The 23844-nt window shown below is 46.4% G+C and overlaps 2 protein-coding genes across 2 annotated transcripts in view; one reads left to right on the top strand and one right to left on the bottom strand.

Annotated features, from left to right (window-relative positions):
• LOC132571389 (zinc finger protein 850-like) overlaps window positions 1–23844 on the bottom strand; it is a gene marked incomplete at its 3' end in the record, with an annotated part of 552489 nt that overhangs the window by 117636 nt on the left and 411009 nt on the right. The window lies entirely within an intron of this gene.
• Window positions 1649–14530, top strand: LOC132570882 (oocyte zinc finger protein XlCOF6-like; the record flags this gene model as incomplete). The annotated part of the gene is made up of 3 exons (XM_060237522.1): window positions 1649–1846; window positions 2277–2391; window positions 12336–14530. Coding segments are annotated over exons 1-3 (2508 nt in total), but the record flags the coding sequence as incomplete, so codon positions are not given.

Below are 23844 nucleotides of genomic sequence, written 5' to 3'. Positions count from 1 at the left end.
CTTGAAAGGGCAGCTGCTGTGAGAGCTCTCTCCAGCCCCACCCACCTCACAGGCTGTCTGTTGGGGAGGAAGGGAAAGGAGATTGTGAGCCTCTCTGAGACTCTTTGGAGTGGAGGGCGGGATATAAATCCAATATCTTCTTCATCTTCATCTTATATACATCTATATACATATAGTGTAACTTAAATTATGTATTTTGATTTAACTAACTGGTTTTTATATGTTTAATTTTAATTGTTAAATCCAAAGTTTTATTATTTATGTTAACGTATGAGCTGTTGTTAGCCGCCCTGAGCCTCCTAGGCGGGGAGGGCGGGATAGAAATAAAAGCTATTCTTATTATTATGATTATCTTCTACTACTGGGTATTCAAGGCCCCTCAGCAGAGGAGAGGGAATTAAATAAAATCTGTTGTTAAGGTGCAGAGAGCCTAGTTCAGAAATGCCACCAATGCCCATGAGTCACAGCACAAGGCTGCTGCGGAGAGCCATGCGCCCAGATATCAGCTGCCCACATCCAGAAGGCCGGGAGGGACAAAGGGCACTGGGAACACATCACTATGAGGATCACGGCCTCAGCAACAGGACCCCGTAGAAAGAACATGAGCAGAGCCCTGCTGGATCGGACCAAGAGCCCATCTAGTCCAGCCTCCCGTCTTCCACTTTAGTCAACCAGTTCCTCTGGAGGGCCAGCAATAGGGCAGAGGCTGAGGCTTTCCCCTGAGAAGAACCTCAGAAGAGCCCTGCTGGATCAGACCAGGGAGGGTCCATCTAGTCCAGCCTCCTGTCTCCCCCAGGGGCCAGCCAGTTCCTCTGGAGGGCCAACAACAGGGCAGAGAGGCTGAGGCCTTCCCCTGATGCTGCCTCCTTGCTCTGGGATCCAGAGGCTGACTGCATCTAAATGTGAAGGTTCCCCTCAGTCTTCATAGCTAGCAGCCATTGATAGATTTGCCCTCCATTAATTTTTCGAGTCTCTTTGAAAGCTGTTTATTCCTGTGGTGGCCATGACTACACCCTCTGGTAGCAAATTCAATATTTTAATGGCTCTCTGTGTCCTGAACTTACCACCCATTGGGTATATTGGATGCCTTCAATTTCTAGTTGCAGGAGGAAGCAAAATTCCTTTTTGCCCACTCTCTGTTGTGGCAGGACTTCCCTGTGCAGAAGCCGTGCTGATTTTCCCTGCGCAGGCTTTGTTCTTCCCTGTGTCTGACAATTAATTCTATCTTTGTTTACAGATTCTGCTAATATGCCCGGGACAGGTGTTCGGATGACCAGCCTGTAATTTCCTGGTTCCCCTCTGGGTCCCTTTTTAAAATAGGTCACATACACAGCTTCGTAGATCAACTATCTCACATCCTTTAGAAACTCTTGGGTGTTTGCCATCAAGACCTGGAGACTTTGGGCCTCCCCAGGAGATGTCTACGATAGTTAATGACATGAATCCTGATTTGCAAACCACGAGAAGGACTTTCCTTCTGATCCAGGAGGGCAGTCCTGGGTGTGTCTTGACCAGGGTCGGTGATGTAGCTCCATCTTCTTTAGGTTCCTTTCTGCCTTTTTGATATATTCCCCTCTCCCTCTTCATAGCCTAGTGAATAAAAGCATTTTTTCCACAGCTGGAAGTAACCCAAGAGAAGGGAAAGGAGATGGAAGAGCAGGACCCAGAAGGACCTGGAACGGGCAAGAGAGAAAGCAAAGGCCCCAAACCCATCCTAGCTGGGAGTGGTGTTGGATTCTGGGAAAGCCCTGAGCCAGAGGTCTGTTATCAGGTCAAGGCGATCTCAGAGGAATATCGCCAGCGTTTCCGGCAATTCAGCTACCATGAGTCTGATGGGCCCCGAGAGGTTTGCAGCCAGCTCCATGGACTTTGCAGCCAGTGGCTGGAGCCGGAGAAACACACCAAGAAGCAGATCGTGGACCTGGTGATCCTGGAGCAGTTCCTGACTCTCCTGCCCCAGGAAATGCAGGGCTGGGTCAGAGGATGTGGGCCGGAGACCAGTTCCCAGGCGGTGGCCCTGGCCGAAGGTTTCCTCCTGAGCCAGGCAGAGGAGAAGAGGCAGGCAGGACAGGTGAGGGAGCTTCATGCCGTCCTTTCGAGTTGTGACCTTTCACCTTATACGCATCCCTCCAGGCACTTCCCCAGGGTTGATAGAAAACCAGATCCCTGATTCTTGCAGCTCTGTTGATGGATGCTGGGATGGGGAATGGAGCATGTTTTGCTTCCTTGGTCTTTAGCCTTCCTGCTCTTCCCTGTCTCTCTTCCTGCTCTTCCAGAGGTTGGGACCATCTGTGAAGATGGAAGCGGAGGTCTCTGAGGAGGAAGGGTCTCCCTTGGAAGAAGAGCAGAAGGCGCAGGCCCAGGAGCGTGCCCAAGAGGCCCTCTCACACGGTAAGGGTGCCTTGTGCCCAGATCTGGGCCCATTGTGAAGTTGTCGGATAGAAGGTTGTGACTCAGCAGGGGACCTGGAAGGGCCTTCTACAGGCTGCCACCGCTCTGGTCAGGGTCTTTCTGGGGAGTCCAGAGTACTCCCCCAACCCCTGAATCTTCCTTCTAAGCAAAACCTTTTAGCAATGACGTAGCAGAAACGAGGACTCAGGCAGCCTAATAACAACAACAGTTTATTTGTAGTGCTCAAACAATCGGTGGGTGGTAAAGACTTTTAGTGCAACAGTGAATGGGAAAAAGCAGTAAATATTGGTACAAAACAAACAAGAAAAGCCCTAGCGTGACGAGAGACACGTCCCCTTCTCTAAGTCAAACCAATTCACTCCTCCTCCCTGGATGAGGGATTTCCCTGCAGCTGCAGCCTCCTCCATTCCAGCCTCAGCAGAGAGAAGAACCGTCCTTTCCAGCCAGGCCTTTTATGCTTTCCCTCCCCCTCTGGGCAGCTCCCTCTAATGTAAGCCAAATTGCCCTCAAGAGAGGTTTGGGGAATGAGTTTGGTGGGCAACGAGGCTCTTAGTGAGATCAGGATCTATGTATACAGAAGATGTCTCCTTTGGAAGTCACCCAGTAATGAGGAGATGTTGTCTAATAATCAGGAGTTTTATTATAAAATAAAGACAGACATACAAGGGTATAAAATCATACAATCACACATACAGGCCTAGGAATACAGCATGAAATATACTGGGGTAACACAAGGATTCACAAACAGGGTGATAATTGCCAGTCGCAGTCTTCAACTCCTAGGCAGGCTTCCCCGTGTCCTCTAGACTGCACTAGGCCTCCGATCATGACAAAGGTTCAGGACAGGAGAAAAAGGAAATACTTTTGCATGCCACACAAGGTTCCATTTGCACCTAGTAGCTGAAGGGGACTCATGGAGCTCTGCTTCATATGTTTATCCAGTCCCCTCTTGAAGCTGTCTGTGCTTGTAGCCACTGCCTCTTCCTGAAGCAGTGAATTCCTCAGGTTAACTGAAATATTCCCATATAACGTACCTTCCATTAGAGGGATTTAAGGCAGCTTAAAAAAGAAAAGTTGACCTCTCGCCCCTGGGAGCTTTGGGGGCAGGGCAAGGGGTAGATGTGACGTCTCATCCCGTTGAACATTCAGACATGACATCAGAGGGTCAGCAGACACTCAAGAAACCCCTAAATATTACTCTCTAGATTTCAGATGTGCTAAGATCATTTTCAGGGTTTTGAACAGATGTGATTCTGATGTATCTTTGACCTTATTTCTCCCAACCGCGCCCCCCCCCTCCACTTCACCCGGAAGCCTAAACACAAAGGCACATTGGAGGGCCCAGACACCCAGAGAATGGCATTCCTGGGCCTTTGGTCTGCTAGACCCAACATGCTGTCAGTTTTGAGCTCTGGAGTTCACAGGATAAGCCCCAAGGGTTGAAGAAGGAAAAAGAAGAAGATACTGGATTTATACCCCACCCTTCAGTCTGAGTCTCAGAGCGGCTTACAATCTCCATTACCTTCCTCCCCCACAACAAACACCCTGTGACGTGGTTGGGGCTGAGTGAGCTCTGACAGAAGCTGCCCTTTCAAGGACAACTCTGCAAGACCAAGACCATTCCAGCAACTGCAAGTGGAGGAGTGGGGAGTCCAACCTGGTTCTCCCAGATAAGGGTCTGCACACTTAACCACTACATCAAACTGCAAATGTGTTGGCAGTGATTATACCCCACCCCTCCCTGAGGCTTCTCCTTACCTCTCCCTCAAGTTTACTCAAAATGGTTACACATTTTTTAAAGTATACCCAGGGCAAGGTTTCACAGCCTTCGGCACAGGGGTGCATGAAGCAGGATTCGAACAAGCAAAGAAAATATGAAGTCTCTGCTAACACCCTTTTTTCCAACATTCTCTCCCTCACAGGCAGTGAAGAGACGGTGCTGAGTCTTTGTGGAGGAGTGGAAACGGCTGCTGCCCCTGCAGTCCAGGTAGGGGAGATGAGCAGGGGACCGCCTGAGTTCCCCCCTCTTCCTCAGGGGGGCTTTTGCTCCTGCAGTTGCCGCTCATGTGTCTGAGCGAGAGGGGCTCTGAAGGCCGCTCCCTTTACCCCCCTGGCAAGCTCTCCATCCTGCACCACCCCAGAATGCCCCTGTCCAGAGTACAGTCTTGACTGTGACAATCTCTGATGAGGAAACCTGCTTTTTCTTTCAGGGTCCTTTTTCCTTCGAGGAGGTGGCTGTGTTTTTCACCGAGGCTGAGTGGGCCCTGCTGGATCCAGACCAAAGAGGTCTCTACAGGGAAGTCATGCTGGAGAACTACGGGAATGTGGCCTCTCTGGGTAAGGATCTTTCAAAGGTGCAAATTGCTGCCATTGTGATGATGTGTGAATCAAAATATGGAAAAGCGATAGGTCCTTGTGAGGCTTGGTCCTGTACCCCCCCCCCTCTGGAGGACTCCAGGAGCTGGGTGGGCTCTGAGATCAGCCGACACACTGGGCTGGTCCAGGGGCCACTGTGGTCCATGTCGTGGCCAGCAGGAGAGGCAGGGGGGTTCAGTGACCTGAGGTGGAGACAGACAAAGAACGTAAGAACATAAGAGAAGCCCTGTTGGATCAGGCCAGTGGCCCATCCAGTCCAACACTCTGTGTCACATAAGAACATAAGAGAAGCCCTGTTGGATCAGGCCAATGGCCCATCCAGTCCAACACTCTGTGTCACATAAGAACATGAGAGAAGCCCTGTTGGATCAGGCCAATGGCCCATCCAGTCCAACACTCTGTGTCACAGAAGAACATAAGAGAAGCCCTGTTGGATCAGGCCAGTGGCCCCTCCAGTCCAACACTCTGTGTCACATAAGAACATAAGAGAAGCCCTGCTGGATCAGGCCAATGGCCCATCCAGTCCAACTCTCTGTGTCACATAAGAACATAAGAGAAGCCCTGCTGGATCAGGTCAGTGGCCCATCCAGTCCAACACTCTGTGTCACATAAGAACATAAGAGAAGCCCTGCTGGATCAGGCCAATGGCCCATCCAGTCCAACTCTCTGTGTCACATAAGAACATAAGAGAAGCCCTGTTGGATCAGGCCAATGGCCCATCCAGTCCAACACTCTGTGTCACATAAGAACATAAGAGAAGCCCTGTTGGATCAGGCCAATGGCCCATCCAGTCCAACACTCTGTGTCACATAAGAACATAAGAGAAGCCCTGCTGGATCAGGTCAGTGGCCCATCCAGTCCAGCACTCTGTGTCACATAAGAACATAAGAGAAGCCCTGCTGGATCAGGTCAGTGGCCCATCCAGTCCAACACTCTGTGTCACATAAGAACATAAGAGAAGCCCTGTTGGATCAGGCCAATGGCCCATCCAGTCCAACACTCTGTGTCACATAAGAACATAAGAGAAGCCCTGCTGGATCAGGTCAGTGGCCCATCCAGTCCAACACTCTGTGTCACATAAGAACATAAGAGAAGCCCTCTTGGATCAGGCCAATGGCCCATCCAGTCCAACACTCTGTGTCACGTAAGAACATAAGAGAAGCCTTGTTGGATCAGGCCAATGGCCCATCCAGTCCAACACTCTGTGTCACATAAGAACATAAGAGAAGCCCTGTTGGATCAGGCCAGTGGCCCCTCCAGTCCAACACTCTGTGTCACATAAGAACATAAGAGAAACCCTGTTGGATCAGGCCAGTGGCCCATCCAGTCCAACACTCTGTGTCACATAAGAACATAAGAGAAGCCCTGTTGGATCAGGCCAATGGCCCATCCAGTCCAACACTCTGTGTCACATAAGAGAAGCCCTGTTGGATCAGGCCAATGGCCCCTCCAGTCCAACACTCTGTGTCACATAAGAACATAAGAGAAGCCCTGCTGGATCAGATCAGTGGCCCATCCAGTCCAACACTCTAGAGTGTCACATAAGAACATAAGAAAAGCCATGTTGGATCAGACCAATGGCCCATCCAGTCCAACACACTGTGTCACGTAAGAACATAAGAGAAGCCCTGTTGGATCAGGCCAATGGCCCATCCAGTCCAACACTCTGTGTCACGTAAGAACATAAGAGAAGCCATGTTGGATCAGGCCAATGGCCCATCCAGTCCAACACTCTGTGTCACATAAGAGAAGCCATGTTGGATCAGACCAATGGCCCATCCAGTCCAACACTCTGTGTCACATAAGAACAGAAGAGAAGCCCTGTTGGATCAGGCCAATGGCCCATCCAGTCAAACACTCTGTGTCACATAAGAGAAGCCATGTTGGATCAGGCCAGTGGCCCATCCAGTCCAACACTCTGTGTCACATAAGAACAGAAGAGAAGCCCTGTTGGATCAGGCCAGTGGCCCATCCAGTCAAACACTCTGTGTCACATAAGAGAAGCCATGTTGGATCAGGCCAGTGGCCCATCCAGTCCAACACTCTGTGTCACACCATGTCAGCAAAGGGTTCATTGAAGTTTCAAAATGATCAGACTTGTCTTTGTTGAAAACTAAGTTTCATTTATTGATTACAACAATGTTAGTCTCTACATGGATTCATTGGAACTGATAACAGATAGCTTGAACCATTGGCATTTATGTATACACTTCAAAGGATTTGGGCTTTAAACTATTTCCCATAATAAAACTACTGTTGTTCCTGCAAGTAACATTTTCACCCGCCCGCTTATCTTTTACTGTTGATGGCTACATCCCCCTCCTGGTGATGTCCTTGCTCGGCCCAGGAGGCGCCAGGGAGGCTAGCTGGGCACTCTGCACTTCAAAGGCTTCATTTGCCTTTGGAATCTTGGTAACATCCATCCTCATTTCCCCCCTCCTTTCCTTGCAGGTACATAGGTTAGTAGCAGCAGGTTTTATTCAGCATTAAGGTTAGTAAGCAGTAATTAATAAATTCAGGAAGCAAAACGACTTCAATGAAACATTGCCTGACACACCAGGGCCAAAAAAAAGGAGGTTCACAAGTGGGGCTAGAAGCCCTTCCACTTTGCCCCCCCCCCCAAAGCATCAAAAATACAGAGCATCACTGCCCCAGACAGTTCCAATAATATGCTGTGGCTAATAGCCACTGATGGACCTCTGCTCCATATTTTTATCCAAACTCCTCTTGAAGGTGGCTAAGCTTTTAGCCGCCACCACATCCTGTGGCAGTGAATTCCACATGTTAATCACCCTTTGGGTGAAGAAGTACTTCCTTTTATCCGTTCTAACCCTACTGCTCAGCAATTTAATTGAATGCGCATGAGTTCTTGCATTGTGAGAAAGGGAGAAAAGTACTTCTTTCTCTACTTTCTCCATCCCATGCATAATCTTGTAAACTTCTATCATGTCACCCCGCAGTGATCGTTTCTCCAAGCTAAAGAGCCCCAAGCGTTTTAACCTTTCTTCATAGGGAAAGTGTTCCAGTCCTTTAATCATTCTAGTTGCCCTTTTCTGCACTTTTTCCAATATCGTTTTTGAGGTGCGGTGACCAGAATTGTACACAGTATTCCAAATGAGACCGCACCATCGATTTATACAAGGGCATTATAATACTGGCTGATTTGTTTAAAATTCCCTTCCTTATAATTCCCAGCATGGCGTTGGCCTTTTTTTATTGCAGTAGCACACAGTCTTGACATTTTCAGTGATAAGGGTAGTGATAAGGAAACTGGCTGTTGAATTTGACCTTGTTCTGTGTGAATTGCTGGGAGGGTTGGAAGGGGTGTGAAGATAAGGAAGATGGTTGTTGACTGTGCTGATTGTTCTGTGGAATTTGCTGGTTGTTCTGAGACTTTCTGCAATTTATAGTCTGTAGGGTGTTTTGCAGAGCTGGATACCAAGACTGGTGGATGGAAATGCCTTCTTCCTTTCTGTTAATGTTGTGCTGGTGTTTGTAAATCTCAGTAGCTTCTCTGTTCAGGCGGGTATGATAATGTGAGGCCGCAGAAAAGACTTCAGTTCTTTCAAAGTGGATGACGTGGTCTCTTTTTTGAAGTGCATGTTCAGCTACAGCTGATTTTTCTGGCTGAAACAAGTGACAGTGTCTCTTGTGTTCGGTGCAGAAATTGCAGAAATTCACAGAACAACCAGTACATTCCACAGAACAATCAGCACAATCAACAAACATCTTCCTTATCTTCACACCCCTTCCAACCCTCCCAGCAATTAACACAGAACAATGGTCACATTCAACAGCCAGTTTCCTTATCACTACCCTTCCAGGAAGCCCCACCAAACAATGGGCACATCCACAAACCTATTGCCCTTTCACCACACCCCCTCCAGCCTAGAAATAGCAGCTCTCTAGCAGCCCTGGCCTCACTCAATGCACAGCAGCCAAGAAGGTCAGAGCGCCTGCTCCGGCTGCAATGCTACTGAGGACGTTCTCCGCAGCCGAGAACGAAACGTCTGGAAGAAAAACTTTCTCCAGTAAAACACGGCACTTGAGCCCAAAAGATTCTACAAACCCTAATGATGTTACCAGCCGTGAAAACCTGAAATCTTTGATAAAGTGTGTCTTTTACACACTTTGTTTGTTTCTCCCCAACAAACTGGGTACACATTTTTTCTGTTTTAAACAATTTATTGATAGCATATGGTTACAAAACTTAATTGTTTCTTAATTATTTCAGTACTAACCCATATGGCACTTCAGTCCCCCCTCCCTCCAATGTTGACTTCCCCGAAGTTATAGATTCCAGTTCAATACTAAAGGTACTACTAGCTGATCAAAATTCAATATATATATTTTTCTCATTAATGCTAAAAAATTGTCCAATGTCTTTTTACGTTCCACTCTTTCTCCATATATCCTTTAAATTTCCTCCACTCCATTTTGAATATCTCCAAATCATAGTCTCTTAGTATTCTAGTTAGTTTGTCCATTTCACTCCACGATAAAACTTTCATAGTCCAATCCCATTTCTCTGGTATTTTTTCTTGCTTCCAAAGCTGCGCATACAATGCCCTAGCAGCTGATAGCAAGTACCAAATTAGAGTCCTGTCCTCCTTTGGAAATTTTTCTAATTGTAATCCAAGCAAAAACGTCTCTGCAGTTTTCTTGAAGTCATAACCCAAAATTTTGGAGATTTCTTGTTGTATCATCTTCCAGTACTCTTTCGCTTTTTCACAAGTCCACCACATATGGAAGAAAGAACCTTCATGTTTTTTACATTTCCAGCATTTATCCAACATTTTCTTGCTCATCCTAGCCATCTTTTTCGGAGTCATATACCACCTATACATCATTAGAAAAATCTAATGACCATCCCTGGGCCGAAGGAGATTAAATACCAGAATACTAGAGCACGGGCATTTTCAATCGCGGCCCCTACCCTATGGAACCGACTCCCCGAGGAGGTGCGGGCCCTGCGGAACCTTGATCAGTTCCGCGGGGCCTGCAAGACCGCCCTTTTTAAGCTTGCACACTTGGACTGCTAAGAAGATCGGTAATTAAGGATCCGCCAATGCGGTTTGAAGACCTATACCGCTGAATAACTGTACTCATTGGATTGGTTTTAATGTTATTAAGTTTAATGTTTTATATTGTTAAATCTAAAGGCTTTTAACTACTGTATGTTTTTATAAAATGTTGTTAGCCGCCCTGAGCCTGCCGAGGTGGGGAGGGCGGGATATAAATAAAATTTATTATTTATTATATTATTATTATTATTATTATCTTAAAACAGTTCTCTTTTATACTCTGACAAGTTGATATCTTCATTGAGTTCTTCCAAAGGTGTTCCCATGCATCCATTTGTATTTCTCTATTCACGTTGATTGCCCATTTGACCATTTGAGACTTTACTACTTCTTCTTCTGTAGACCATTTCAATAATAACTTATATACTTTTGGTATCAATTTTTCATTATCTCCAAGCAGGACCCTTTCCAGTTCTGTTTGTTCTCGTCTAATTCCCTCCGATTTAATATCATTTTCCATCAAGCTTTTAATTTGTTGCATTTGAAACCAATCGTACTTATTATTTAACTCTTCTGAGGATTTTAATTCAATTTTGTCTCCTTGCATTTTGAGCAGTTGATTATATGACATCTCTCTTTCTTCATCAGATTCAGCTGTTATTTTTATTACTTCTGCTGGCACTATCCATAGCGGTTTTCTTTCGTCCCCATATTTCTTATATTTTATCCAACTATTTAGTAAAGTATTTCTAATATAATGGTGAGAGAAAAAACCGTCCATTTTATTCTTCCCATACTACATGTACGCGTGCCAGCCGAATTTATTCCCGTGGGCTTCTAACCATAAAGGTTTTTTATCTAACAGCATTATCCAATCTTTGATCCATATCAAACAAATTGCATCATGATACAATCTTAAATCCGGAAGTTGAAAACCCCCTCTCTCTTTAGCATCCGTTAAGATCTTCATCTTAATCCTTGGTTTCTTTCCGGCCCAAATAAAGTCAGAAATTTTCCTTTGCCATTTGTTAAATTGTTTGGCATCTTTTACAATCGGGATAGTTTGAAACAGATACATTATTCTTGGTAAAATATTCATCTTGATTGCAGCTATCCTGCCCAGTAAGGACAAGTTAAGCCTATTCCATTTCATCAAATCTTTGTCCATCTTACACCACAGTTTTTCATAATTATTTTTGAATAAATCAATGTTCTTCATTGTTATCTCTATTCCAAGGTATTTAACTTTGGTAGTGACTTCACAACCCGTCCCCTTTTGTAATTCTTTTATTTTATTTGGTTGCATGTTTTTACATAAGAATTTCGATTTCTCTTTGTTTATATATAATCCTGCTAATTCTCCATACTCTTTTATCTTAGCCAGCAACAATGGTGACACTTGGATCGGATTCTCCAATATAAACACTATGTCATCTGCAAAAGCTTTGTATTTATATGAGAATCTTCTAATTTTTAAACCTTCTATTTCTTTATCTTCTTGAATTTGTTGTAACAAAATTTCAAGAGTCATTATAAACAACAATGGTGATAACGGACATCCTTGCCTTGTTCCTTTACTCACTTTCAATTCTTTGGTTAGATCTGCATTTATACACAGTTTTGCTTGCTGATCCATATATATTGCTCTTGTCATTTTTATAAATTGTTCCCCTAAATTAATTTTTTCCATTACCGCAAACATAAAGTCCCAGTTCAAATTGTGAAAGGCTTTTTCTGCATCGACAAAAAATAAGGCCGCTTCCTTTTCTGGATGCTTCTCATAGTATTCCACAACATTGATAACAGCTCTTACATTGTCTCTTATTTGTCTTTTAGGAAGAAATCCGGCTTGGTCTTTGTTTATATAGTTGATCAAATATTGCTTCAATCGCTCTGCTAAAATTCTTGAATAGATCTTATAGTCATTGTTCAACAATGAAATTAGATGGTGGGCCCACGGGTGGAGCCGTTGGCGGAGGAGAAGGAGAAGGAAGGACAGGGGGCACAAGTTGGACAACAGCGTATTTTGGGGGACAATCTTTGGAGAGCTGGGTTGTGTTAGAAACAGGCATAAATTTCTCTACTGCATACCTACATTTATGCCAGGCCTGCAGAAGTTCCACAGAGGCTTGAGGCTCTGTGTGAAAGGTCTTCCCTATCTTCTCCCAGTCCCGAAGTTTAAGAGAACCTCCCTCCGGGTACCAGGGGCATTGCTTATTGATCTCTTGTAAGAGATTCTTAAGTTGCCCAGAAGTCTTGTAAGAGATTCTTAAGTTGCCCGCCGTATTTCTGAATGAGGAACCGCAGCTCCTCCAAATGTTTCTGCTGTGTTTGTGAGAACTGTCCTCCCATACTCACCAATGAAGGGCTCATTGAGAAGGACTGAGTGCACTCAAGGTTGGCCAGGAAAGGCAGACAGACAGTTCAGGAGTCAAAAATGCATAGTCATGAATTAGGAGTTTGTGGTAGGTGCCTTGGCTCCTTGCATGATTTATGATTCAGCTTCCCTCTTTATTCCAGCAGGAGATGTTGAGGAGTCAGTTGGGGAATTTCACCGGTTCTCACTGGAAAAAGCCAAGTTTGAACAGGCTGAAGGAAACTTTGAGAACAGAGATGAACCACAGAGGCAGGAAGGAAACCATACACTGAAAAGGGGGGTTAAGACTATTCCTCGCCAAGGAAGCAGGTTCCATGAAATCCCTGTCTGCAGCCGTCACCAACGGACTCTTTCAGGAATGAAACTGTTCATCTGTTCAGAAAATGGAATGACATTCTCTGGTCAAAGGAAGGCATATAAATGCCATTATTGTGGAAAGTACTTCAGATACAGAACACAGCTTTTAGTACACCAAAGAATACACACAGTACAGAAACACATTGAATTCTCAGTGTGTAGAAAGAAGCTCAGTATGAATTCCAGTCTACAAAAGAACCAAAGAACCCACACAGGGGAGAAACCTTTTGAATGCTCAGAGTGTGGAAAGAGATTTAGTCAGTATGGCAGTCTTCAGTATCATCAAAGAACCCACACAGGGAATAAACCGTTTGAATGCTTAGAGTGTGGAAAGGGATTTAGTGGCAGTGGCAATCTTCAGAGGCATCAAAGAATCCACACAGGGGAGAAACCTTTTGAATGCTCAGAGTGTGGAAAGAGATTCAGTCTAAAATACAGTCTTCAAAAGCATCTAAGAACCCACACCGGAGAGAAACCTTTTGAATGCTCGAAGTGCGGAAAGACATTCAGTCAGTGTGGCCATCTTCAGTATCATCAAAGAACCCACACAGGGGAGAAACCGTTTGAATGCTCAGAGTGTGGAAAGAGATTCAGTGCAAATGGTGGTCTTCAACAGCATAAGAGAACCCACAAAGCAGAGAAACCGTTTGAATGCTTAGAGTGTGGAAAGAGATTCAGTTTGAATTCCAGTCTTCAGTATCATCAGAGAACCCACACAGGGGAGAAACCTTTTGAATGTTCAGAGTGTGGAAAGAAATTCAGTGTGAATTCCAGTCTTCAAAAGCATCTAAGAACCCACACAGGGGAGAAACCTTTTGAATGCACAGAGTGTAGAAAGAGGTTCCGTTGCAGAGGTCATCTTCAGTCACACCAAAGAACCCACACAGGGGAGAAACCTTTTGCATGCTCAGAGTGTGGAAAGAGATTCAGTTGGAGTGGCACTCTTCAGCAGCATCAGAGAACCCACACTGGGGAGAAACCTTTTGTATGCTCAGAGTGTGGAAAGAGATTCAACCGGAGTGGCTATCTTCAAAAGCATCAAAGAACCCACACAGGGGAGAAACCTTTTGAATGCTCAGAATGTGGAAAGAGATTCAGTCAGAGCGGCAGTCTTCAAAAGCATCTAAGAACTCACACAGGGGAGAAACCTTTTGAATGCTCAGAGTGCGGGAAGACATTCAGCCAGTATGGCCATCTTCAGTATCATCAAAGAACCCACACAGGGGAGAAACCATTTGAATGCTCACAGTGTGAAAAGAGATTTAGTGCAAATGATAGTCTTCAACAGCATAAGAGAACCCACACAGGGGAGAAACCGTTTGAGTGCTCAGAGTGTGGAAAGAGATTCAGTTTGAGTTCCAGTCTTCAGTATCATCAGAGAACCCACACAGGGGAGAAACCATTTGAATGCTCACAGTGTGGAAAGAGATTCAGTGTGAATTCCAGTCTTCAAAAGCATCTAAGAACCCACACAGGGGAGAAACCTTTTGAATGTTCAGAGTGTAGAAAGAGATTTAGTCAGTGTGGCAGTCTTCAGCAGCATCAGAGAACCCACACAGGGGAGAAACCTTTTGAATGCTCAGAGTGTGGAAAGAGATTCAGTTGGAGTGGCACTCTTCAGCAGCATCAGAGGACCCACACTGGGGAGAAACCTTTTGAATGCTCAGAGTGTGGAAAGAGATTCAGTGTGAATTCCAGTCTTCAAAAGCATCTAAGAACCCACACAGGGGAGAAACCTTTTGAATGCTCAGAGTGTGGCAAGAGATTCAGTGTGAGTTCCAGTCTTCAGCTGCATCAGAGAACCCACACAGGGGAGAAACCTTTTGAATGTTCAGAGTGTGGAAAGAGATTCAGTATGAATTCCAGTCTTCAGCAGCATCAGAGAACCCACACAGGGGAGAAACCTTTTGAATGCTCACAGTGTGGAAAGAGATTTAGTAACAGTGGCAATCTTCAAAGGCATCAAAGAACCCACACTAAGGGAGAAACTTTTTAAAACTTAGAGTGTGGAAAGAGATTCTATGTGAGCTACAGCCTTCAACTGCACTGAAGAATGCAGACAAGGGAGAAACCATTTGAATGCTCAGAGATTCAGTTATAGTGGCCTTCTTTCACAGCATCTAAGAACACATACAGGGGATAAACATTTTGAATGCTCAGAGTCTGGGAAGACATTCAGTTTGAAAGCCAGTCTTCAAAGCATTTGAACGCTCAATAGCATGGAAAGAAATTAATTTAGAATCTTCAATAGCATAAAAGAATCCACACAGGGGAGGACCATTTGGAATGCACAGAGTATAGAAGAGATTCAATGTGAGTTCCAGTCTACAAAAGTATCTAAGAATCCACACACAGGTGAAACCTTTTGAATGCTCAGTGTGGAAGGATCTTGTGTCACAGCTGCATTCTTCAATACCCAGGGCTGGCACATAGGAGTAGGCGAAGTACTAGATGACCCTGGAGGTCCCTTCCGACTCTATGATTCTATGAAGTAGGAAGCTGCCTAGGCCTAGAACCTGTCCTCCGGGAGGCTGGCTTGGCTACTGAAGGCAGTGCAGCTACAAGCCTGCTTCAGCGCGCAGACTCCATTTTCTGGCTCCATGGGTCGGCACGGGGTGGCAGAGGGGAGGGCTGGGGCTGGTAATTGTAGTTAGGCATTTTGGGCAGGAGCTCACAGTTGCAGAGCTGGGGAACCTCTAAATTTTATTGTGCTCTTTTCTTTCTTATACTCCCCCCCCCCCCAAACTTGCTTCTGGGCTCCACTGTTCAAACCCCCTGTGAGAATTTTGCTGAAGATTTGAAAAACTTTCTAATATTTTCCCCCACAAAAATATGGGGAAATCACCCAAACACATAAAGCAGACAGATGGAAATCTTCATCGTGCCACTGTGGCCGTATTGGAGAAAGTAATGCAAAAAGTATGATGGGAGTCGGGTTTTATTATGACAATTATAAATCAAGAAGCATTTTAGGGTAGATGCTGAGCTGATATAATTTAGCACACCTTCCGGTGATTTCAGGGGTGTGTGGCATGCCGGCTGGGGCTGATGGGAGTTGTAAGCAAAAAACATCTGGAGAGCTACCATTGGCCACCCCTGGCATATGCAAATGAGTTGTGCTAATAAGCTCTGGCACCTCTTTTTCAATAAATAGTAAATCTATGCAGCAAACAGATAGAACGTATACTCTCTCTCAGCTGTACCAGGGTGTGACGGAGAGCCCCCTATTTCTCATTTATATGCACATCGTGATCACTGGTTTGGTTGCCAGGATGTCTGGAGAGACGACTCTCACACATCTGCTCAAAGACGTGGGTTTTACCTACTATTTTCTAAGAGACTTATGTGAATACTAACAGCCTCAGTGTTACAACTGCATTCTGTATCTCTGGAAGAGTGCTAGCAAGGAGTGCAGATGGGTTCCCAGCCGTTCCGGGCGTGCACCATCTCGGCCGTTGCAGTGGAAGAAGTCCTGCCATCAGGAACTGTCCAGACAGATGGTTTCCAGCCTTGACCATGAAAGCCATGTTGGTGGGCTAACATCATCAGCGACCATTTCCCTGCCCTGCCATACTCCATGACAGAGAAGCGAGAGGCTCACGTACTCAACAGCTGTTTCAAACATCCACATAAGGCAATCGCGCTTAGATTAGGCGTGGATCCTGCCAGACCGCCCAAGTCTTTGCCAAACGGAACTTTAGAAGAAGGACGGTGCTAGCCAGAAGAGGAAGGCCAGCTTCACCCAGAGCAGAGTCCTTTGTGTAGATCGGATGTCACCTTAGGTACCAATTTGGCCTTCTATTGTCCCTTTTAGATGAGTCTGTATAGCTTGTTTGATCCCCTCCTTCACCCATGCCTTCACCCATGCCTTGCCCAAACTGCCACTTTGGAGCCACCCCCCTGTCCCATTGTTATCTGGAGATCCATTCAGGTGACCAGAGTCAGGTCTGCTCATTGGCTTGAGCTGGGCATCCAATCAGGTACCCAGAATAGATTAAACACTGCCCACAAACAAGCCAGCCCCCTTTTTTGGGAGGACCTCTCCCCTTTCCAAAATTATTATAACGGGAGAGAAGGCTTCATCTCTCTCTCTCTCTCTCTCTGCCTGAACTAGAGTGTTTCTTCCTCCCTCCTCTAAGTAAGCAGCACCAGACGTGGCACATGGCCATACCCATCCATATCTTCTTGTTGTAAGGACATCTGAACCAGGTAGTATACCCTGTTTGTCTACCCTCGTGTTTACCCCTGTCTATTTCAACCCTATTTCCTTAGGCCTGTATGTATATTGTATGATTTTATACCCTTGTATGTTTGCCTGTATTTTATAGTAAAACCCCTTTTATTATTAGCCCAAATCTCCTCATTATTGGGTGATTTCCAAAGCAGACACCGTCTGTATATATAGGTTCTCAAGATCTCGCTGTGGCCTGATTCCCCACCACGCTAAATTCCCCCAACTCCTATTTTTAGGGCAATTCAAGTAACAAGGGTGTGGGGGCTGTGCACAATGTGAGGAGCTGGGCTCCATCAGTCCAGGTCGGGTCTCCCAAACCTTCCTCCCTCCACCATTAAAAGATGTCTGCCTAAAATGGAAAGGTGGAGTAGTGAGATTTGGCAAAACAACTTTTAAAATAATACATCAAGAAAAAAGCACAAAGATCACAGCAGAAACTAAAAATACACAATGCTCTGAGCCTAGGAAATCATGAAACGGCTGGGCATGGCTACTTTCTCCTCCCACCCCCCACCCCAGGCAGTGGCTTGCCAGTGTAATTTCCCCTTTTGGTTGTTGGTTTACAGGTCAGGGTACTCAATCAGGCACCCAATCTCAGGTCCATTCAGTAAGACAAGCTGGCTCAAAGCATCAGCCCTTTACGGCCAGGGGCCTGCATATCTTCTGGACTGCCTCTTCCCATACGAACCCCCGGGCTCTGAGTTCTGCTGCTCAACATCTGCTCATAGTCCCTGGTCCTAAGGATGCCTGGCTGGCTTCAAGGAGGGCAAGAGTGGAATTCCATTCCCGGAATGTTTCTGCAACTTCCAGGGACTGTCATTCCCTGCACCCCCAAAGATGCCATAGAACACCGGGTATATAATAGGAAATTACTGTAATTTTAATAAATTCCTTAGACATTATATATGTATATTCTATGTCTGTGATGTACAAATATACCCACCATCCATCTGGACTGAATATTTAATTTTCCACATGAAATGTGATTTCACTATTCATATCACAATCCAGTGTTGCACCACATAGCAGGAGACAACAGCCTCTGAGTATTGTATGAGCTCTCTCTCCCTCTCTCACTCTCTCCTCAATGGATAAAATACACTATATATAGTCCATTTCAAATCAAAGTTCTTTATGAAAGGTTAATTCGATGTCTTTTCAAAGTTCACAATCTCTCTGCTGTACTGGCTCCAAAAGAGCTGTGTTGCTCCACTGAATTGATCATTAGATTCCAATTGCTGGTAAATTCAACACATTTCCCCTGAAAAATCATCCCGTATCTCATTGATTTTGCTAAAGAGGATGCTGTGGGGGTTCATATGGGGAGAGGCGGTCCAGTGTGAATTTAGGGAACGGTATTTGTGAGTTTCCTGCCTTGTACAGGGGGTTGGACTAGATGACCCTAGAGGTCCCTTGCAACTCTATGATTCAATCTTTCACAAAATTGAGTTCAATGGGATACAAAGCAGCACTGTGTTTAGTTTAGCAAAAGCAATGAGATCTATGATGTTTTTTGGGTATGAGCAGCAGAGACTAAATGTCAGATGCAGAAGAGGCAGGTCTGTGGGGGTGGTCTGAGTGACATCACAGGATGGGGTGGGGTTTTGGTGCACCATGTGACGTCACGGGAAGGGGTGGAGCTCAGGAAGTGCCACCAGCTGACCTTTTGAACTGGAAGTGACATCCAGGACATGAGATGACATCCTGCACAAAAGGTCGAACTCTAAGTTCCATTGCGAGAGTTTTGGAAATGATGTGTCTCCCTCTGATCTCCTCTTGTGACCCGTCCCATGAGATGCAGAAATACAAACGGCGTTAAAGCAGAAGAAGAATGCAGCCTTGCTGTCTAGAAGGGCCCATCACAAGCTTTGCCATGAATTAGCAAGCGCACACAAGTGCAGGCAGTGAGCAGACTGTGGGGCAGGTGTGCCAATTAAGTTAAATGGGAAACAGAAGGGCAGATGCACCAATAGACTGCATTGGGGAAGCAGAGCTCAGGTCTACTAATTGACTTCAATGGGAAACAGATGAGGTGCACCAATAGGTCAGCTTGTGGAAGCAGAGGCCATTCATGGGAAACCGGAGGCCGGGTCTTCCAATTGGCTGCATGGAGGACCCAGAGGCCAGGTCTATCAATTTAAAGCCCCCCCCCACTAATGTAGACTGCAGTGTTCTCGGGCCCTCTCCTCCCTCCACCCCCCCCCCCCAATGAAAGAACTCCCAGTCACCCTCTGGGTTGGAGCACCCAGTGTGCGCATGGCCTGCACAATTCATAGAAGGGGGGGAACAAAAAACCTCTGCATTCAAAGCACGGGGGTATGTGGGGGGAGGAAAGGCTTTGGAGCCACAGTTTGCCCCCCCTCTCTAGGCAGATCCTGCATTGAGGGGGGGGGGTTTGGACTAGATGGCCTCTTTGGCCCCTTCCAACTCTGGGATTCTAGGATTCATTGAGCAGACTGAGAGTGCATGGGTGTCCATCTACTTCAGTCTGCAAAAATAGCTGCGCTAGTTTAGAAATGGGCAACTGAAGAAGTAAGGAACATTTTAGAAAGCCTTTCTTAAAGGGACATCACCCTTCCCTCCTCCAAGCACCTGCTAGTCCACAGTGAAGTGTTTCTTTTACCAATCGGAAAAGGGGGAAACCTCCGCTAAGGAAGGGCTCTGTCGAATAAGAGGATGACCCATTTCTCCAGTTCTGGGGTCCAAATTGCCTCTAACTTGAGTCTTTTGCTTCTAACATTCTGCCTGTTTGGGACAGGGTACATCGGTAAAAAGCTCTTTTCTGTGGTGAAGGTCAGTGAATCAAAACTATATCCACGCCTGAACACAATACTCAGGATTGCTGCAGCACAGATCTTGACTCCAGAGTCTGATGCAATAATTCAGAGTACGAGGTGCCATTTGTCAAAGACTTGTAAATAAAGAAAATACTGTATGAGCATGTGTGTCTTTTCAGTAAAAATGAATATTGCTAAGTTTGGTGTAGTGGTGAAGTGCATGGACTCTTATCTGGGAGAACTGGATTTGATTCCCCACTCCTCCACTTGCAGCTGCTGGAACAGCCTTGGGTCAGCCATAGCTCTCACAGAGCTGTCCTTGAAAGGGCAGCTGCTGTGAGAGCCCTCAGCCCCACCCACCTCACAGCGTGTCTCTTGTGGGGGAGGAAGGTAAAGGAGATTGTGAGCCGCTCTGAGAGTCTGAGATTCAAGGTGGAGGGTGGAATATAAATCCAATATCCTCTGCTGCTCCCACCATCACGTGTAGAATGAAATCCACGTCCACCTGAAGTTTAGGTGGGCGTCTGTCAAGAAAACCGGTTCCTTGCTCTTGCTGTGTGTGACAAGATCTTTGGTTCAGGCTACAGAGAGGCCTTCAGATTCATTCCCAGCCTTGTGTGTTGTCTATACAGGCAATCACTGTCCGTAGGATAGGCCTAATTCTCCATGGGAAACCATGGTCTCCATTATTTCCTAAGGGACAGTGTGGTCTCCATTACTCTCTGTGGGCAATCCTGTATTCTCTGTTGGCAAGCATGTGTAGACTGTGTGGGCAATCACTGTCCTTAGGGGAAGCCTAAATTCCACTACTCCCTATGGGCAAGCGTGCATTCTCTATTGGCAATCATGTATAGTCTATTGGCAATCCCTGTTCCTAGTTTTAGTACGTCTCTGTGGGGGGAGCAGTGGGGGACTGGCGGGGTGTCTGCTTGCCTCCAGGTGGCGCCTGCGGATCTCCCCAGTTGGCAGAGATCAGCTCCCCTGGAGAAAATGCAATCTGCTTTGCTCCAGCCCGGCAAGGGTTAAAGGCACAGAGCCGTTTTTGCAAGAGAGGCCGAGCAAGGGGGGGGGGGAAGGCTCTTCGGCTGGGGGGGTGCGGGGGAGAAGTTCCTGAATTGCACAAGAGAGGAAGAGCTTCGCGTCCGCAGAGAAGCAGGGAAAAGGCTCCTTGCAGCAGCCGGACCCAGGGAAGGTCTCCTTGCAAGTAAGTCCTGCAGGAGTTGGGGAGGGGAGGGGAGAATCAGGGGTTAGATCTTGCAGGAAGAGAGGGGAGCGGCTGTTAGCATCACTTGTGCTCTGGGCATGAGATTTCTGGGGAGGGGAGGGGAGAATCAGGGTCTTTAAAGTGCAAGACTGAATTCAGCAGATGGATCTGGCGTCCAATCGCTGGTCGTTTCAATTCTGCACAAAACAGCTGCTGCTCTCAGGTTGTCAAGTCTGCAGTGGGAAATTCCCAGACAATTGGGGGGAGGGGGGAGCCATAGAGCCCCCACAGGCATGTTTTTTGGGGGGCTGACCTGATCTCCGTACTCAGAATCATAAATCTGGAAGGGACCTCCAGGGTCATCTATTCCAACCCCCTGCACAATACAGGAAACACAACTGCCTCCCCCCTCAACACACACCCACTGACCCCTGCTCCAGACCCAGAGGATGGCTAAAAACCCTACAAAAACCAGGACCCCTTGCCAGTCTGGCCTAGAGAAAAATTTCTGACTGACCCCAAAGTGCCGCTCAGCATTTCCCTGGGTGTGTAAGAAGGGGCCACAAGAACTAGGCACTGATGCAGCCCTTCCTGCCCTCCTTCTCACGGTCTCCCTAATTCACAGAATCAGGATTGTTGCCAGATCATATCACCTCACAGTCCTCTCTCCAGGCTGAATATTCCCAGCTCCTTCGACCTCCTTAAACTGTGTTGCCGAAAACTGAACACAAGACTCCAGGTGAGGTCTTACCAGAGCAGAGCAAAGTGATACCATCACTTCATGTGATCTGAGTGTACACTATACTCCTGTTGATATAGTCCAAAATTGCATTTGCCTTTTTAGCTACTGCACCACACTGCTGACTCATGTTCCGTGAATGGTCCACAAAGACCCCTAGATCCTTTTCACACATACTACTGCCAAGACAAGTCTCCCCCATCCTATAATGATGCATTTGGTTTTTCCTACCTAAATGCAGAACTTTACATTTATTACATGATCTGGAGACTACTTTTGTTGACACAGTCCAAAATCAATTCTAATGATGATCAGTTATAATCCTGGGAGATCTCCATGCACCACCTGGGGGCTGATCAATATAATCAACAAAAAGGGATCACAGTTAATAAGACAGGTAAAGAAAGAGACAAATACTGTGATGTGCAGGCTAACAATGTAGGCTTATTTCGTCAATGGCCATGTAAAAGAACAGCTTCCTGCTGATAAAAAATATTGTAGAGAGCTGTAGGTCAGCAAACACCAGAAGGCTTGGGGATCTGGTTAAAAGAATAAGTTTGCACTGGCTTAAGCTCCAAATATAAATATATGCACATAAGTGTCATTGAGTGGTAAGTTTTTCACAACAATATAAAATCTGAAGAATTATCTGTTTCCATTCAGCTTTGTGGTATGCCTTGTTGTTATTTTGGTTTATTCCAGGATGAGAGAACTTGAGGTAGGAGATCTTGCAGAAGAGCGTTTACATTGGGCTGTTACAAGAGGCTGGTAACGCTGGAAGAATTTTAGGAAGGATTACTCCTGAGGAAGTCCATTGATGAATGAAGCCTACATCCAGGTGCTCATAGGGCTTTTCTTGTGATATTGGAATGTGAGAATGGACCTCTGCTATAATATGAAGTAAAAAAAGATAACTTACAAAGGTTTTAAAATGGTTTTACTAAACATTGTTAGCCAGCACATCACAGTACTTGTTCCTTTCACTGCCCACCTGGAGGCTGGCAACTCCATTAGGCATCAGTTTTGCTCTGCTATGTAACATGTGTGTGGGGGGGGGGTGAGGTGAATACGGTGTCTTTAAGTGCAAGGGAGAAAACTGAAGTATGAAACTGGAGTTCTGTTGCTTGTAATTTTAGTCGGGGGGGGGGGGGAGTGAAGAGCCTTAATTTGGTCTGCAAGTGAAAAAGATCATTGCATGGGGGGAGGGGTAGAAGACTGCCAATTTATACCCCACCCTTTTCAGAGGTTCAGAGTTGCTTACAATCTTCTGTATCTTATTCCCTCACAACAGACACCCTGTGAGGTGGGTGGGGGTGAGAGGGCTCTCACAGCAGATGCCTTTTCAAGGACAACTCCTGCGAGAGCTATGGCTGACCCAAGGCCATGCTAGCAGGTGCAATTGGAGGAGTGGGGAATCAAACCCGGTTCTCCCAGATAAGAGAGCTCTGGCTGACCCCAGGCCATTCCAGCAGCTGCAAGTGGAGGAGTGGGGAATCAAACCCGGTTCTCCCAGATAAGAGTCCGCACACTTAACCACTACACCAAACTGACTCTCTAACTCCTGCCTGAATGAGAATCAACCACAGCCCCATCGTAGGACCCTGACACAATGCCAGTTTTGGGGCAGGGCTGCTACTGGGTATTCAGGGCCTCTCAGCAGAGGAGAGGGAATGAAATAAAAAAAATGCCAAGGTGCAGAGACCTTAATACCACCAATGCCCATGAGTCACAGCACAAGGCTGTTGTCCCCCCCCCCCCCCCCCAGACAGGCAGAGAGCCATGCGCCCAGATATCAGCTGCCCACATCCAGAAGGCCGGGAGGGAAAAAGAAGACTGGGAAGTCCGCACACTTAACCACTGCACCAAACTGGCCAAGGCCTTCCCCTGAGAAGAACATCAGAAGAGCCCTGCTGGATCAGGCCAGTGAGAGTCCATCCAGTCCAGCCTCCTGTCTCACACAGGGGCCACCCAGTTCTTCTGGAGGTCCAACAACAGGGCAGAGAGGCCGAGGCCTTCCCCTGATGCTGCCTCTTTGCTCTGAGATCCAGAGGTTGACTGCCTCTAAATGTGAAGGTTCCCCCGGGTCACCATAGCTAGCAGCCATTGATAGATTTGCCCTCCATGAATTTATCTGGTCTCTTTGAAAGCTGTTTATTCCTGTGGTGGCCATGACTACACCCTCTGGTGGCAAATTCCACATTTTAATCGGTCTCTGTGCTTTGAACCTTCTGCCCATCACCTATATTGGATGCCTTCAATTTCTAGTTGGGGAAGGAAGCAAAATTCCTTTTTGCCCACTCTCTGTTGTGGCAGGACTTCCCCGTGCAGAAGCCGTGCTGATTTT

Source organism: Heteronotia binoei, chromosome 5 (genome assembly GCF_032191835.1).
Source record: "Heteronotia binoei isolate CCM8104 ecotype False Entrance Well chromosome 5, APGP_CSIRO_Hbin_v1, whole genome shotgun sequence".
Lineage (NCBI taxonomy): Eukaryota > Metazoa > Chordata > Lepidosauria > Squamata > Gekkonidae > Heteronotia > Heteronotia binoei.
The sequence above is the reverse complement of the archived record's forward strand: the minus strand, read 5'-3'. Positions and strand labels throughout refer to the sequence as shown.